Source organism: Apostichopus japonicus, chromosome 16, assembly GCF_037975245.1.
Source record: "Apostichopus japonicus isolate 1M-3 chromosome 16, ASM3797524v1, whole genome shotgun sequence".
NCBI lineage: Eukaryota > Metazoa > Echinodermata > Holothuroidea > Aspidochirotida > Stichopodidae > Apostichopus > Apostichopus japonicus.
In genome coordinates this window covers 18,782,801-18,798,328 of record NC_092576.1, presented here as the reverse complement: position 1 = coordinate 18,798,328, position 15,528 = coordinate 18,782,801, and the positions used below count along the sequence as shown (strand labels likewise).

At 34.4% G+C, this 15,528-nt stretch overlaps 1 protein-coding gene across 1 annotated transcript; it reads left to right on the top strand.

Moving 5' to 3' along the window:
• The first annotated feature begins 7,432 nt into the window (after positions 1-7,432).
• On the top strand, positions 7,433-14,583 carry LOC139982057 (uncharacterized). Its single transcript, XM_071994564.1, has 4 exons — positions 7,433-7,505; positions 10,742-10,929; positions 12,172-12,324; positions 13,380-14,583. Exons 1-4 carry the CDS (start codon positions 7,433-7,435, stop codon positions 13,533-13,535), a joined length of 570 nt encoding a protein of 189 aa, XP_071850665.1. The 3' UTR covers positions 13,536-14,583.
• The last annotated feature ends 945 nt before the right edge of the window (positions 14,584-15,528 follow it).

The window sequence follows — 15,528 nt, the reverse complement described above, 5'->3', positions numbered from 1 at the left end:
GTACAATTAATTGATTATTTAATTAAAATCCTTGGTATTTGTATTTTGCAAAAGGATTATTTTTAAAAGCACTCAAACTGGAGTCTTTACAATGGTCCAGTGTGAAACAATAACATTAAATTGCCAATGTTGCCCTAAGTGCTCTTTTTATCCTATGTCGCCCAACGGTCTAATTTAGAGTTATATATATATATATATATATATATATATATATATATATATATATATATATATATATATATATATATATATATATATATATATATATATATATATATATATATATATATATAAAATTTGCTTAAACCGTTATATGCCTATATATGAAAAATTCTTATAGATCGCGAGGTCAGTCAGTCGACAGGAATTTTGTGATTTCTGTGCGAGAATGATGGATTTGTACCGCATGCGCTGTCAAATATGGCTCATTTGGCTATGCCACAAGCACGCGATACGTGTTCCATTTAACACACACAATATGCATACATAATGTCTGAGTGAAAGGCCTACAACACGTTAGGTTGTATAGGTGTAGTATAGTGACAGAAAATGTTATGAAACTTTTTATTTTAAGGCTTATTTGTGTGTTCGAACTTAGATGTAGTATGTGCAGTGAGCCTGCTGGCGAACGGAGTGCTAAGATGTTGGACCAATAAGCTGCGCTTGGGCCCTCCAGGCCCCGATTGTTTGGATAGCTATTGGTAATTAGGCCTGGATCACTGACCAACGATTCAGCTATTCAGCCTCTATGGTCAAGGGGCAACCAGTACAAACGGTTACTTTCCGAAACGTGATACAACATCAGAATCACGGAATACTGGGCTACTCGAGAAGAATTATAAAAAAGGTGCATGGTCATAGCAAGAAAGAAATTATAATTTGTCATAGGAATTCCAATTGTAAGGTGGCTGAATAGGGAGATAGGGAAAAAGTAGGTCCTCAAATCTCAAAATTAAAACAAAAGTCAACATTTTGAGATATGAATCAAAATGTTGACTTTAAAAGTCAAAAGTTTGCGATAAGAAGTCAGAATTTTGAGATTTGAGGATACTACTTTCTTGTCTATGTCCCTATTAAGCCACCGTACAATTTCATTTGTTGCAAAGATTGATTCCTAGTACATGGAATAATAAAAACAGCTTTTTGTCATATTTTTTGCATCGCTTCAGACGTCATTATATGAGTGGATTTTAACATTCCTCCTTAAAGTTGTTAATCAGAGCACCGATACGGGTTTCTTATCTGTGGGTTGGGGGAGGCAGGACAACCTGCGGTCAGGACAAAAGTTGTCAAAATTCACCAAATTTACCTGTAAGATGAGGTCTTTTTGAAAATCATTGCTTTTAAATGATTGGGGGGGGGGGCATAACCTCGCCCCACCTCGATGTCAGTGGCTTTGCAAATGTCATTTCCAAGTCAAGTACATATATGCCTGGTTTCAATGCAATTTCGGTTTAGTCATTGAGTTATTTGATTCAATGTTTTTTGCTTGTTTTCCATATCATCGGAACTAGACCAGTATATGAAGAAAACAAATCTTTCAACTTATCCCATTTTTAAAGTTGTGCTATATTCCCCCTATGAGAATACTATAAGTAATATAACAGTCAGGAAAACTTATTACGACCGCCCTCTCCCCAGTACAAAAGCAAAGTATGGAATAAGTCTCATGCGTGACTCTATAAAAAAAAATAAAAAACATAGCTAAGGTTCAGTTAACGATCGCTAATTTAACATTTCTGACGATAAATTGGAAACAATTTGCAGTAATAATTTCGTCACTTCAAGTTGAAGTTCTGAACACCATGCCTTTTGAAACGTTTTAGTTTTCATTCACACTATATAAATATCAGGACAAAAGACACCCTATTTGTTTCTATCTCTGAATGCCAGTGCAACATATCGGCAATCCATTGCGTCAAAATCGCGTCATAGCGGCTTAGCGGAAACACTGATGAGGAGAATATCTGTAGAGTGACGTCCCATCTGCCTCTATATTTAGAAAGGCATCTGAATGGCTCTCATCCACTCACGTTATTGATACAGGTTAACCGAGATCTGTGAACCGGCTGTGTGGGCCGAAATGTTGGGAAATTTACTTATTAGCTTTGGGATCACAGCACAATTAATCCCTTGTTTTTAAATTGCGTCTTATTAATCTATAAATATTATACAGAAAATAATCACGACCGTCTTATTTCAAATATGAATAGATGTAACTTGAGAGTCAGATAGCTTGTTTTAGGTGATGAAAACTGCTATTTCCGAGCCATCCAAGATCAGCTAATCAGAATCGATATAGTATTGTATTGTTCCTTTCCGGTTTAGAACCTCTGAACATACAATCAGCGTCCATGACCTAGTTGGTTAGGGTGTCCGCGTACAAAGCGGCAGTCCCGGGTTCGAATCCCGGTTGAGGCTGGAAGTTTTTTCCCTGTTCTTGATTTTCCAACTCATTACGATATATATATGTATATATATATTATATATATATATAAATATATATATATATAATATATATATATGTATATATATATATATATATATATATATATATATATATATATATATATATATATATATATATATATATATTTAGTAAATCAAAAAAGAATAACACACCAGAAAAATTCCACTTCACGACCGGTTTCGTCCTTTTTGGACTCATCAGGCGAGGGTAACCCCAGATCTTCGTGTCACGAACCTAAACCCGTACCACTAGACCACAATTTGGCTTATATATATATATATATATATATATATATATATATATATATATATATATATATATATATATATATATATATATATATATATATATATATATATATCCACTGCCAAGTATTTATGTAGGCGTATTCCACTGTAGGCGAATGTCACCTGTATTGAACAATACTAGTTCAAACCTCGAGTAAACATTTATAAGCTAATTCAAATTTGACTCAGCCTATTGGAGAACGTTATAGCAGTCTCTTGTTAATTGTGCATAACTCTTTTTTACCAGTTTAATAGTACTATAATATCATATCATACCCGTATATATTAATCTGCCGGCCATTAGTATATTGTCATCATTTCAATTTTGGAAAAAAAAAAGAACCTGAAAATTGGACCCCATAACCCAGTTTGATTTTTTGGCATTGTGAAAGTAGTGCACATATTCAATGATGTAGCATTTATAAGGGAATAGTGAGTGTGTGTGTGTGTTTGTGTGTGTTCGTTTGTATGTATGTATAATGACTGTACCCCCTACCTGTGACTACGGATTGACGCCCCTGGAAGTAGGTCTCATAATCGATCAACATCTCTCATCAAAATAGTTAAACTGCAGACAATATTGTCCAACTCATCATTTTTGAATATTAAATTATTATAACTGTCGAACTTCATATATCAGTTCCTTTCTCCCTAAAATACACACTAAAAAATTCTCAATAAATATGACACAGGTGAGCATGCAGGTAGGTGTATGACTTATACAGCTTAATTTAACCCGGAACTCACTGTGCGGGATGTATTTGTTGTGTACGTTATTGGCTCTAGCGGCCTTGGAAAGTGACGAGTTTAGTGTGTGAGTCAATTGAGAGCAATTAATTGTTGTGCGACACCTGCATGGCTGCAAGCTGCAAGACGGTCCGTCGATTTGTTTGTATGCATTGTTGATGTTATTTGTATTGAATCTATTTAACTATTCATTACAAAAGAAACGAAACAAACACCGATGGAGATAGGGAATCCGTCGGGGGATTTCCAAGCGTTTTACACGTAATGTTGCAATAAAGGGATCACGGTAGTATATAAACTACCGTATGAGCCTCTTTCAATGTGTGTCTGTCTTGGTGGGTATATGTGGGTCTATGTGTGTTTTGAAACTGTAATAGATATATAGGCTACCAGCAAAGAATATTTGATGAAAGAAATATAAGCATTATCTAATGTTACAGATCTGCATCCTGTTTGTAATAGACGTGTAGGCTGCGGTAATTGTATGCAGAAACTTAGCTCGACTCAATAAATGTTTCTATAATGGCAGGTTAGACGAATGAATAATTGTCACAAACTCAAGTAGTAATTATTATATATTGCTGAGATGAAAAATGACAATATTGATTATGTATGTGCTTGTTTAAATATGTACCTTTTAACTTGATATTAGTAGGTCGGTGAGAGCGTTCGGTGGTCTTAATGAAGAAAGCGAAACTGAAACTTACATTCGCGACAGTACTTAACTGACAGACATCAACTGAGTTAATTAGTATGCATACACGATTAGCATACAATGTTGGCATATAACGTTAGCGTACAAGGTTGATATACAGCGTTAGTATACAAGTTGAAAACTATTCAAATGAATAGCCTATGTAATCATGGTCAAAAAAATATGAAAAACGTACTTTTTCTTTTCATTTTGCCCTTCCTTCTTTAATCAACTTCCTCATTTACTTCTCAGAAAACGCTGTAATAAAAAAAAAATAAAACAAAAAATAAAGCAACTGTACATCACATTGTGAAACATAAAAACTAAAACAGATAAAATACTAGTAAAGCAAACTCGAATCCTAATCTTTTGACAATTATAATGCAAAAACACACACACCCACACTTAGGTTCTAACCATGTAATTATCGACATTGTATGCAATAGGACATCATATTTGTTAACGATATATTTAACCCTAATGGTAACTTTCTACCTGTGGAGAGAAATTTATTTAGAAATTCACTGTAATTAGTATTCACTCTCTGGAATATCATTTCTTAGTAAATCTAGTTTAGTCATCTTAGAAATTGGTCTTTGATCAAATTAACTACAAACAATTGTAATCCTGTAAGCGTTAACAGTTTCAAGAATTTTCTATTATCTAGCTGGGTTCTCGAAAGTTAATCAATCTACGATCGTTTACTCCAGTCATCGTGTCATCCATAACGTAAATGTTATTTGAAGTTTTTGGAAACAACTTATCCTTACAAGAGAAATGTTGAATGTTTACTGAATTTTTCCTTTTAACTTTTTTGTTTCATTGACGTTCCTGTTCGATGGTTTCAGTATCGTCTGTTCTACATAAACATTGACACAGACAGATATTAACATTAATATATTTCAATGGTAAGAAAAGATAGGGTCTCTTATCAGTAAAGGTAGCATGAATTATAAACATAATGTATATATAGAATGTTAAAGTTTTACGTCCATTATTTATCTTTACCTTCAAATACAAATGAATTTTTCTTTTTATATTGATTTTTCGTTATATGAACAACAAAGAGCAAAAAAAAAATCCAATCATGCGAAACAGAAAAACCCTGAAATAATAAAAAAAGTTAGAGAAAAACAAAAGCAATTACATCATACTGTAAAAAAGAGAGATACAATACTAAATAAACTTGAAATATATAGTTAGTATAGACCAAGTCATTTTGAACACTGTTTCCAGACCGACCACAGTACACTTCGGTACATAGCCACGGTACAAAGGGCATTCGATGATTTTAGTCATATACAACGTATTAGAATAGTGTGCCTCTGTTTATGTTCTCAAGTTGTGAATATAAAATGATAGCAGTTTATGGTGCAATGACTTAAGATATACCATACATAGGGGATGTCGTTAGAATGAAGTACATGGTTGCGTAAAGATTTGTAGGGGATTCTGGAAGACATCGTGTTCGAAAATAGAGTACATCATAATGTACGTTACAGTGGCCCATGTGTATAGCGTTGATGAGTTAAGACCGATGACTATATAGTCTAAGGATACTCAGTTATAATGATGAAAGAAATCATTGACACCAAATAATAAAAATATCGATATTTGAAAAGATCATCAAAACATAAACTGGTTCTCATTCAGTCTAACTATTTTTAATTAACAAAATTATTTTGAGTTAACTTTATTCATTCGGTGTGCTTAAGAAATAAATATGTAACATCTGAGTAGTATAGGTTCCAAACAAATTAAAAGAGGAAGAGAGAGAGAAAAAGCGAATAATGAGATATTATTTGTCTTTCCATACGTATCTATGGAACTGCAATTTGAAGTATTGAGACAACAACGATCCAACCAATACCACAACCAAGGGAGATCATCGACCACAACTTAGCACTTGCAGAGGTTTGCCTGGCACCTTGTATGTCACCACTAATGAAAAGGTTTCTCACCTTGACAAGAAATGAACATGGAAAGATATAAATATACATTTTATCATTTGAAAAAGAAAACTGTTAAAACTTTTCTGTCACTGATATGTGATATACCCGCGAATGCCTTTACCCACACGTACTGTAATGTAACTTTTTTATGTCATTAATATCACCTTCTTCACTCCCCAAACCTTTCTTATAAATGCCTTACATATATAACACACGCACTCAAAGTCGTATAAACAAATGGGGTTAAAATGCTCCTTCATGGACCAACCTTCCCCGCCCACTTCCCCTACCCATACGCCTCGCCTTACTTACTCTTCCCTTATAAATGCTACATCATTGACTATGTGTACTACTTTCACAATGCAAAACAATATCAGACTGGGTTATGGGGTCCAATTTTCAGGACCTTTTTGCCAAAATTGAAATGATTACACTATACTATTCGCCGGCGGATTAATATATACCGGGATGATATGGGATTATAGTACTATTGAACTGGTAATAAACAGTTATGCACAATTAGCAAGAGACTGCTAAAAAGTTCTCCAATAGGCTTGCTGAGTCAAATTTGAATTAGCTTCTAATGTTTACTCAAGGTCTGTCACCAAAAACAGAACTTGTATTGTTCCATACAGGTGACAAAAGCCTACAGTGGAATAAGCCTACAGAAATACTTGGCAGTGGGATGAAAGTATGGAATGTATCACTTCCCTTTTTACCCTGCTCAGTGAACCGGCAAAGTCTGAACAAAACTACTGAGCCAAACATACAACCTTATTGATACTTAAGACAGCTAAAATTTCGGTTCATAAAACTGAATATTCAGTTTGAAAAGTGGATAATATCACAAGACTAGACAAATACATTACCACTATATAGTTTCTAATCAATCGTACTTTGAAATAACGATAACGTACCACGGCTGTATATAGCATTTCTCTAACATATTCACAACGTAAGCGTTCTCACCAAGTGACAGGTTTTACGAAGTGGAAAGAAATTATTCATTATGACTGGTAAGTTTGTAAATGAAAAAGAGACAGGAATAAGTTGTTAACATTATTATATTTGAACTACTTTATGAATATAATATCGCAATGTTTTTTCATAATAGCTGGAGAAAACAAGTGTACTTACATACGTACGATACATAATTCATGCCACGTAATATTGACATATGGTATACTGCACACAATGGCGCACATGTTAACGGCAAAAACGAAACGTTTGCTTTGCTTTGCCACTGGATATTAGTGAAACGGAGAACTGTACCTTCAGACCTATGACCTCGGGACCACGGGAAAACAACTATGACGATGACGATTGCAGGGACGATGACGGCTATGTTGGTAATGGTAATGACGGTCCAAAGACGAGTGCCATGACGATATTTATGACAATGACGATGATGGTGACACTAAAGATTACAATGCCGATGAACTATGACTATTACGACGTTATGACGACTACGATGATGATGACGATGACGATGACGATGAATATATTGAAAATGTTAATACGTAAATCGTAATGCACATGGCTAGCCTGCAGACCACGTATATCAAGCAGTGATGTCACACTTTTAAGTACAAAGGAGGGTGCTAACATTGTTGCTTTTACTTGAATTGCTATGTGTTTGCATGTTGTACCAGGTATGGCTTAACTACAGTGTATGTTTATGTATGGTTTAACTAGTATATATATATGTATGGTTTAACTACAGTGTATGTGTAGGTATGGCTTAACTACTGTGTAATTGTATTTGATCATTGTGAAATATATCGAGGCCATTAAAGAGCATGTCTCCTTACTTTCGACATTCAATATTTTAGTACATCATTGGTACTGCCATAATAAATAAAGTGCGTAAGATTAAATCCAACCTTAAATCCGTTAGGTCTATATTGTTATATCTTGTGCTAATCATATACAGGCACGTATAGAGACTATGTCAATGCAATCGTTTAAACAGTTTTCATTTCATGGTGGCACACCCCAGACGCCCTTGTTATCTAGCCAATTAGTTCAGGGATACAATTCTAGCATTATTTGAAGTCTAGACACATAACATATCTTCTGCCTCCACAACTGACTGTTTTGTTCCAACAGTTAACGCCAATTATCCACCTTAGAGGTGAATGTTTAATTATAATATGAATACGTTTTCGTTGATTAATATTGCATAAATTCACAACCGTTGTAGTGACAGCACGTCAGCCTAGTTCAAAACAATCAACTTGAAAATATTGATGATGACAGTATGTGTGCAAATGTACATTGAGACGTTGCATTTACCAGCTTCTTCTGCTTTTGGTTACAAAATGTGCTTTATAATTTAGACCAACAGTTTGTAGAAGAAGCATATGTCGGCAAGGTTCGCGTTTGCCCGAGACAAACGGCCGCAACTTGTTGGGGTACTTTTTCGTGTCAAATTTGGGAGTAACTTTTGAAATTCCTGTCGTTACAATCATGACAATAGTAACTTGGCTTTTACATGCTTTATTAATTGATTTTACAATGCTATCGAGCCTAGCCTAGGAGTAGGAGGACAGCGTAACAAATTACAGATCAACTACACTTTAATAATAAAAAAACGGTGGAATGATTATTGCAAGAATATTCAAGGTAAGTTAGTTTTTGAATGAATTTTTTGTGTCGCATTTTTGGTCTTAACAATAACTAACACTGCATTAGTTTTAAGACGGAACCATTCTTTTAGTCGTCAGTATGCAATCTCCGGTCGTGAAGAAAATACCGATTTAGGCGTAAAACGTTAACCTTGTATGCCGGATATTATGTAAAGGGATTGAATTAGTTCCTCTTTTACAATTGATAAAAATTTTATACCTAGATGGTTTCTTTTGATGGCATAATTATACAATTAGTAAACCACTTCCTTATACTTCTGAAGGAGACATTCAATGCATGCACCATTAACACGCCTTTTGAATTGATTTGATATATGCAACCTTATTTACATATCGTTCTCATTGTTTGAAAAGTTGGCTTGCGTGACAGTGATGTATATGAAATGTGTACAAAGCACGCACACATGTAATTTTTTTTCTGAAGTGTATTTAATAAACCCCACAATATATACAGTGAAAGCAAGGCAAATCAAATAGTTGGTTTAAACTGGCACTGTAGGCCTATTGGTTTTTAACATATTTTGACTTTGTCACATTAGCTTTGAAAGCATGCAGGTCAACAACAATTCGTGTTGGTTATTTGTATTTCAAGTATCCACCATCAATTTCTTCATACTATGAAACTAATTGAGTAGATAAAAAGAGGGGTGTGTTTTGTAGACATAAAAGCTGGTGGGGTCACTTCAGCATGTGCTTGTGAGTTGTGATAATCTGTTACTGCTGGTCCTACGTATTTAACTTAGTACTTGGTGTGTAAAACTGTATCAAATCTGAACGACATCAGTATTAATGAGAAATTAATTAATTTGATCGCAGGTAATAGTGTTCATGAAACAAGATAGCTCAAAGTATGACATTTATTCCGATACGTTACAAGTGTAAGATAGCTCATATAGTAGAATGTTAATTTCAACACGTTAAAAGTCTCATATATCTCTGTTTCTGCTGGTCTTACGTATTTCGACTAAGTACTTTGGTATGGAAAATTGTATCAAAACAGATTAAAAGAAGGAAACAACTATGCCATTGTTCAAGTGTTTCCAAGTTTTACTATTATATGTGGTTCTTACTCTTTTATTTCCCTCCAGAATACGTATTACATTTATAGAGAGGAGTCATAAAATACCTCAACAAGAAGAATAACTAATATATAAAGTGATATTTCTTTAAGATGATAGGATATCATATCAAATATGTTTACACATACAAAAGTTAATACATAAAACGATATAACAAACAGACTTCAACAAACAGTCCATGCATTAACTAATTTCAAAGGGAAAATGTTAAGATGATAGGATATAATATAAAATACATCTACACATACAAAAGTTAACACATAGAACGATATAAGAAACACACTACAACAAACAACAAACAAAGTGCTTGGATGGAGTGTATAAAGCAGTATGGTACATAATGAGTTACTGTAAACTTACGTTTGGTATATTGTGGGGATCTCTTTGGTTTCTGCTCAATTTGTGCAGGAGACTTTTTAGTTCAGTATACAACGGGTGATTCTAATACTGTAATGAATCTTATTTGTCATTCGCGTATACTCAGTTCTTGCAGCAGCCATTACTTTTTCTAAAAGTATATTGTAATCTAAATTAAACATAGCTGATGTGTATTTAAGAAACTTCATTCTTCTTTCTTTGCTTTCTTACAATATAACATGGGCACTGCATATATCGCATGTGCCAGGGTAGAATAAATAGTATCGGAAACAGTTTCCTTAGCATTTTGGTTAAAGGGAGACACGACGTAAGCGATACTAGATGTAATATACTTTTTTAATGCCTTGATACATTGTAAGAAAAGGTCAAACTGTAGTCGCTGTATACTCCCAGTTATAGGAGTAATAGGTTAACAAATGCACGAAACAATGTTACCACTCAAATTAATATATTCCAGATCAACAGCCTCCTCCATATGATAACAAGTCGGGAATATCGGAAGTCAACAAGGTTACCCGCCTCAACAAGGTTACCCGCCTCAACAAGGTTACCCGCCTCAACAAGGTTACCCGCCTCAACAAGGTTACCCGCCTCAACAAGGTTACCCGCCTCAACAAGGTTATCCGCCTCAACAAGGTTATCCGCCCCAACAGCAGCAGCAACAAGTTACAGTGGTACGTCTAGGGCTGGTGTTAACTATGGAGAAAATGTAGGAAGCGCTACAAGCAATGATTTTTTTTTTCTTTTTTCATTGTATCTTTCAAAGATATATTCAGAGGCAGATGTTCTAACGTTTGTTATTAGCAATATTGTTACAAATTATCACAGCATATTTCCAATCCACATCTCAATATATCGACCCATTTATTTCATTATACAAAACTTATTATTCCCACAGATTTATAAATACGCTGACGACCTCAGGACTTGTTTTATTAGAGTCTTTTAAAGTTCTGTACCAATTTTTCAAGCACTCGTAATTATCAAAGGAAACAACGGAGAGCCAAACGATTCGTACAATCGAAGCCTGAAATGAGATGTCAATGTTATAGTAGAATACAAACTTTAGCGTATTATATACCCATTAGGAGTTACACTTTGGCGTGACATCAATTGACATGTCGAAGACAGAAAAGAGAAATAAATAATTAGGAACCTATAGGCGCCATACCTTTGAACATATAGCCGTGAGAGTCTACTTATATTGATGAAGTACTTTTAATACTATAAGGGCAATACATTTGAACATATATGTGAGATACGTTGAACATATTGGCGCATTTGTTGTTACTTACAGGCACGCTACTGTTACGATACTCTTGAATATATGTATATACATTTAGGTTGATGTCTTTTCTTCTCCTTCTCTGTCTTCGGAATGTTAGTTTCAAATATCACTCGCTAATAATTACCGGTACGTAAGTCGCCATACTTCTGTTATACTATTAAATGCTGATATTTATGTAGACATGCTTACACATACTTGACATCTCAATACAGTGTTCCACAATCATGGAACGTTTGGCTCTCCTTTATTAACAAAAACAAAGGGATTGCAACCTATGTAAAGTTCTATAGTTTGCGTTATTATAGTCCTGGGCTCACTAAGGTTATACATATTTCTCTGTTTGATTGGCATTTTCTTACTCCATACCAGCAGAACACGGGCGAGTGCAGGATTGAACATAGAGCAGAGGAGGCTCTGGTGTAGTTTAAAGCGAGCTGGAATGTGGGGAATTGTGTGTGCGTGAGATCATACCAATAATACTCAAGATTGGTTATTTATGACATCATAACACTGTTACAGACATAATACTGTTATGATATACTAATGGCCGGTAGTACCCCGATGTGTTTTGTTACATGCATAGTTTGCTATGCGAAGTTGCTAATCGTTCTATGTTTTCCGTATATAGGTCAACACTGTCGCTGTCGCCACACAGCCTGCTCCTGTCACAATTGTTCGTACAACCCAGGTACAACCTAATGACTACTTGGTATTTGCAATTCTGGTCACCGTTTTCTGTTTCTGCCCTACTGGTATCGTGGCTATTGTATTTGCAGCCAAAGTAAGTATTTTATGAGAATCATTTTCATTCTAGCATATTCCTGGCTAGTACAGAATGATCAGATTTATAACACTTTGTTTGGTTTCCTACATGAAATATCTCCAGTGTTGCACATAAATATGTTATATAGAACAAGTGGTCACCAATGCTGAAACATTTTACTGCCACCATCTGGAGGTTTCACTGACACAACTGTAGTTATCATCTTTAACATGAGAATGTATTGAAAGGTCAGACCCTCTCATCTCCCACCATTCCCAACCAATCCCCCGACTCCCTCCCCTCCCCCCCCCAAAAAAAAATCAAAACTTGAGTAAACCTTTAGAAGCTAATTCAAATTTGACCCAGCAGGCCTATTGGAGAACTTTATAGCAGTCTCTTGTTAGTTGTGCATAACTGTTTATTACCAGTTCAAAAGTACTATAATCCCATATAATCCCCGTTTATATTAACCAGCAGGCGAATAAAATCATCATTTCAATTTTGGAAAAAATGGACATGAAAATTGGACCACAAAATCCAGTCTGATAGTATTTTTTTTGCATTGTGAAAGTAGTGCACATAGTCAATGATGTAGCATTTATAAGGGAAGAGTGGGTAAGGCGAGGGGTATGGATAGGGGTAGTGGGCGGTGAAGATTGTTCCACGCAGGAGCATAGCCTACCTTCGTACTAGAGAAAACTTAATTGTCCCATTTTTTTGGAGAGTCAGGGACTTTAAGTTTAATTATTATATTGATACATGATTTTTCATTTTTCAAAATGGTGTTATCATCTGCGTCATTTTAATATCATATGTTTATACGACTTTGGGTGTGTAATATATGTAAGGCATTTGTAAGAACATTTTGGGGAGGGGAGAATGTACATGTTGGCATATTAATTGTGGCTACGGCCGTGTGTGATATTAATGGCATTAAGAAGTTACATTACGGTACGTGTGGGTATAGGCATAGGCAGGTATATCACATATCAGTGACAGAAAAGCTTGAACAGTCTTCTTTTTCAAGTGATAAAATGTCTATTTATATCTTTCCATGTTTATTTCTTGTCAAGGTGAGAAGCCTTTTCAGTAGTGGTGACATACAAGGTGCCGAGCAAGCCTCTGCAAGCGCTAAATTGTGGTCGAAGATATCCCTTGGTATCGGTATTGTGTGGATTACTATTTACGTGATAATTGAAATTGTCGTTGCCACCTCCTCCTTATATTGATGGAGACGTACGGAAAAACTCTTTCTTATCTCTCTTTCTCTTTTCATATTTTGTTAAACTATGCTACTCTGATGTTACATATTTGTTTTTTAAGCACACCGAATGAATAATGTAAATTTTAACATAATTTTGTTGATTGAAAATAGTTAGACTGAATGTAAACAAGGTTATCTTTTTGACGATGTTTTCAATTATCGATATTTCTATTATTTGGTGTCAATGATTTCTTTAACCATTATAACTGAGTGTCTTTACATTATATAGTCATCGGTCTTAACTAACTTGATCAAAACATGGGCCCTGCAGGGCACAACATAATGTACTTTATTTTCGAACACGATGTCTTCCAGAATCCCCTACAAATCTGTACGCAACCACGCACTTCATTCTAACGAATTCCCCATGTACAGTATATCTTAAGTCATTGTCTCATAAAACTGCTATCATTTCATATTCACAACTTGAGAACATAAACAGACGCACACCATTCTAATAAGTTGTATATGACTGAAGTCATCGAATGCCCTTTGTACCGTGATTAGGTACCGAAGTGTACTGTGGTCGGTCTGGAAACTGTTCAAAATTACTTGGTCTATACTAATTATATATTTCAAGTTTATTTAGTATTTTTTCTCTTTTTTTTACTGTATGATGTAGTTGCATTTGTATTTCTCTAACTTATTATTACAGCGTTTTCTTTATCGTATGAGTTGATTTTTATTTTTTGTATGCTTTTTGCTGTTCATATATCGAAAAATCAATATAAATTCATTCGTACTTGAAGTTAAAGAAAAGTAGTGGAAGTAAGACTTTAACATTTTTTAATGTCAACATCAGCTAAATAGAAAAATTAAGGCAAGTTAGACCAAGGAAACCAATACCCTCCTCAGTTTAAATCCAACATATTTCTTTGAAATACATATTTTTCTAAAGAAAATTTTTGTTTATAATCCATTTTACCTTTACTGATGGGAGACCCTTTATTTTATTTCCATTTATATATATATATATATATATATATATATATATATATATATATATATATATATATATATATATATATATATACACATATACATATATATATATATATATATATATATATATATATATATATATACATATATATATATATATATATATATATATATATATATATATATATATATATATATATATATATATATATATATATATATATACATTGGTATTTGTGTTTACTTCAATGCATGGTAGCTGGGACTTAGGTTTACCTCGGGGATAGGTTTACCTGACACCGGGTAAACCTAAGTCTAGGGTCTTCTTGTTCAATCAATTTCACTTCCTTTGAGGAATGATTATTTCGAGTTAAGAGAAAACCTCATAAACTTTTCAATTCCGAAGTTACAAAAAAAAAATCGTTCATTTAAAGGGTAAAATTTCCCCTCAAAAGTGGAGGTAATTCCGAAGGGTATATGACAGAATTACGAACATGGTATTTATGTTGATCCCAACTTTACACCTCGATTTTGACCAAATGCGGCTGTATATAGTTCCGAAACTTACAGGTTCCTCTAATTACACTGAAATCTTCGTGTTTGTACTTTTTCTTCCATTAATTTGGGATATTTAAGAAAATAAGAGTTTCTATTTTAACTGGCAAATTTACACGTAACGAAACAACGCCCCCATATCTAAGCAGTTCTTTCTGTGTTCGGTGGTAGGGCAGTCGATCGTATCGTATCGTTGCTATCCCAATAGCCTACATTCAACGTTACTCTATGTGGGCCTAGCCATGTAGTCTACAAAGGAAAGTGCCGCAGGTTACCGTAAACGTTGCCCATTTGAAGTTGGCTTTTGGAACTTTGGTGGAGTATATGCATTGTAAGTAAATTCCTTAAAAGTGTTCCGGATATATTAATAACATTTAGAGTAAATACCTTCATGCTGAACACAAATAAAGTAAGACCATGGTTAGAGTTAGAGTAGACTAGCCTAGGCCTAACGTTAGCCC

Coding starts and splice junctions, on each gene's coding strand:
- LOC139982057 (XM_071994564.1), top strand. CDS start 7,433: ATGACCTCGGGACCACGGGAAAACAACTATGACGATGACGATTGCAGG. Junction 10,930..12,171: donor AGCAGCAACAAGTTACAGTG/GTACGTCTAGGG, acceptor TTCCGTATATAG/GTCAACACTGTCGCTGTCGC. Junction 12,325..13,379: donor CTATTGTATTTGCAGCCAAA/GTAAGTATTTTA, acceptor TTTCTTGTCAAG/GTGAGAAGCCTTTTCAGTAG.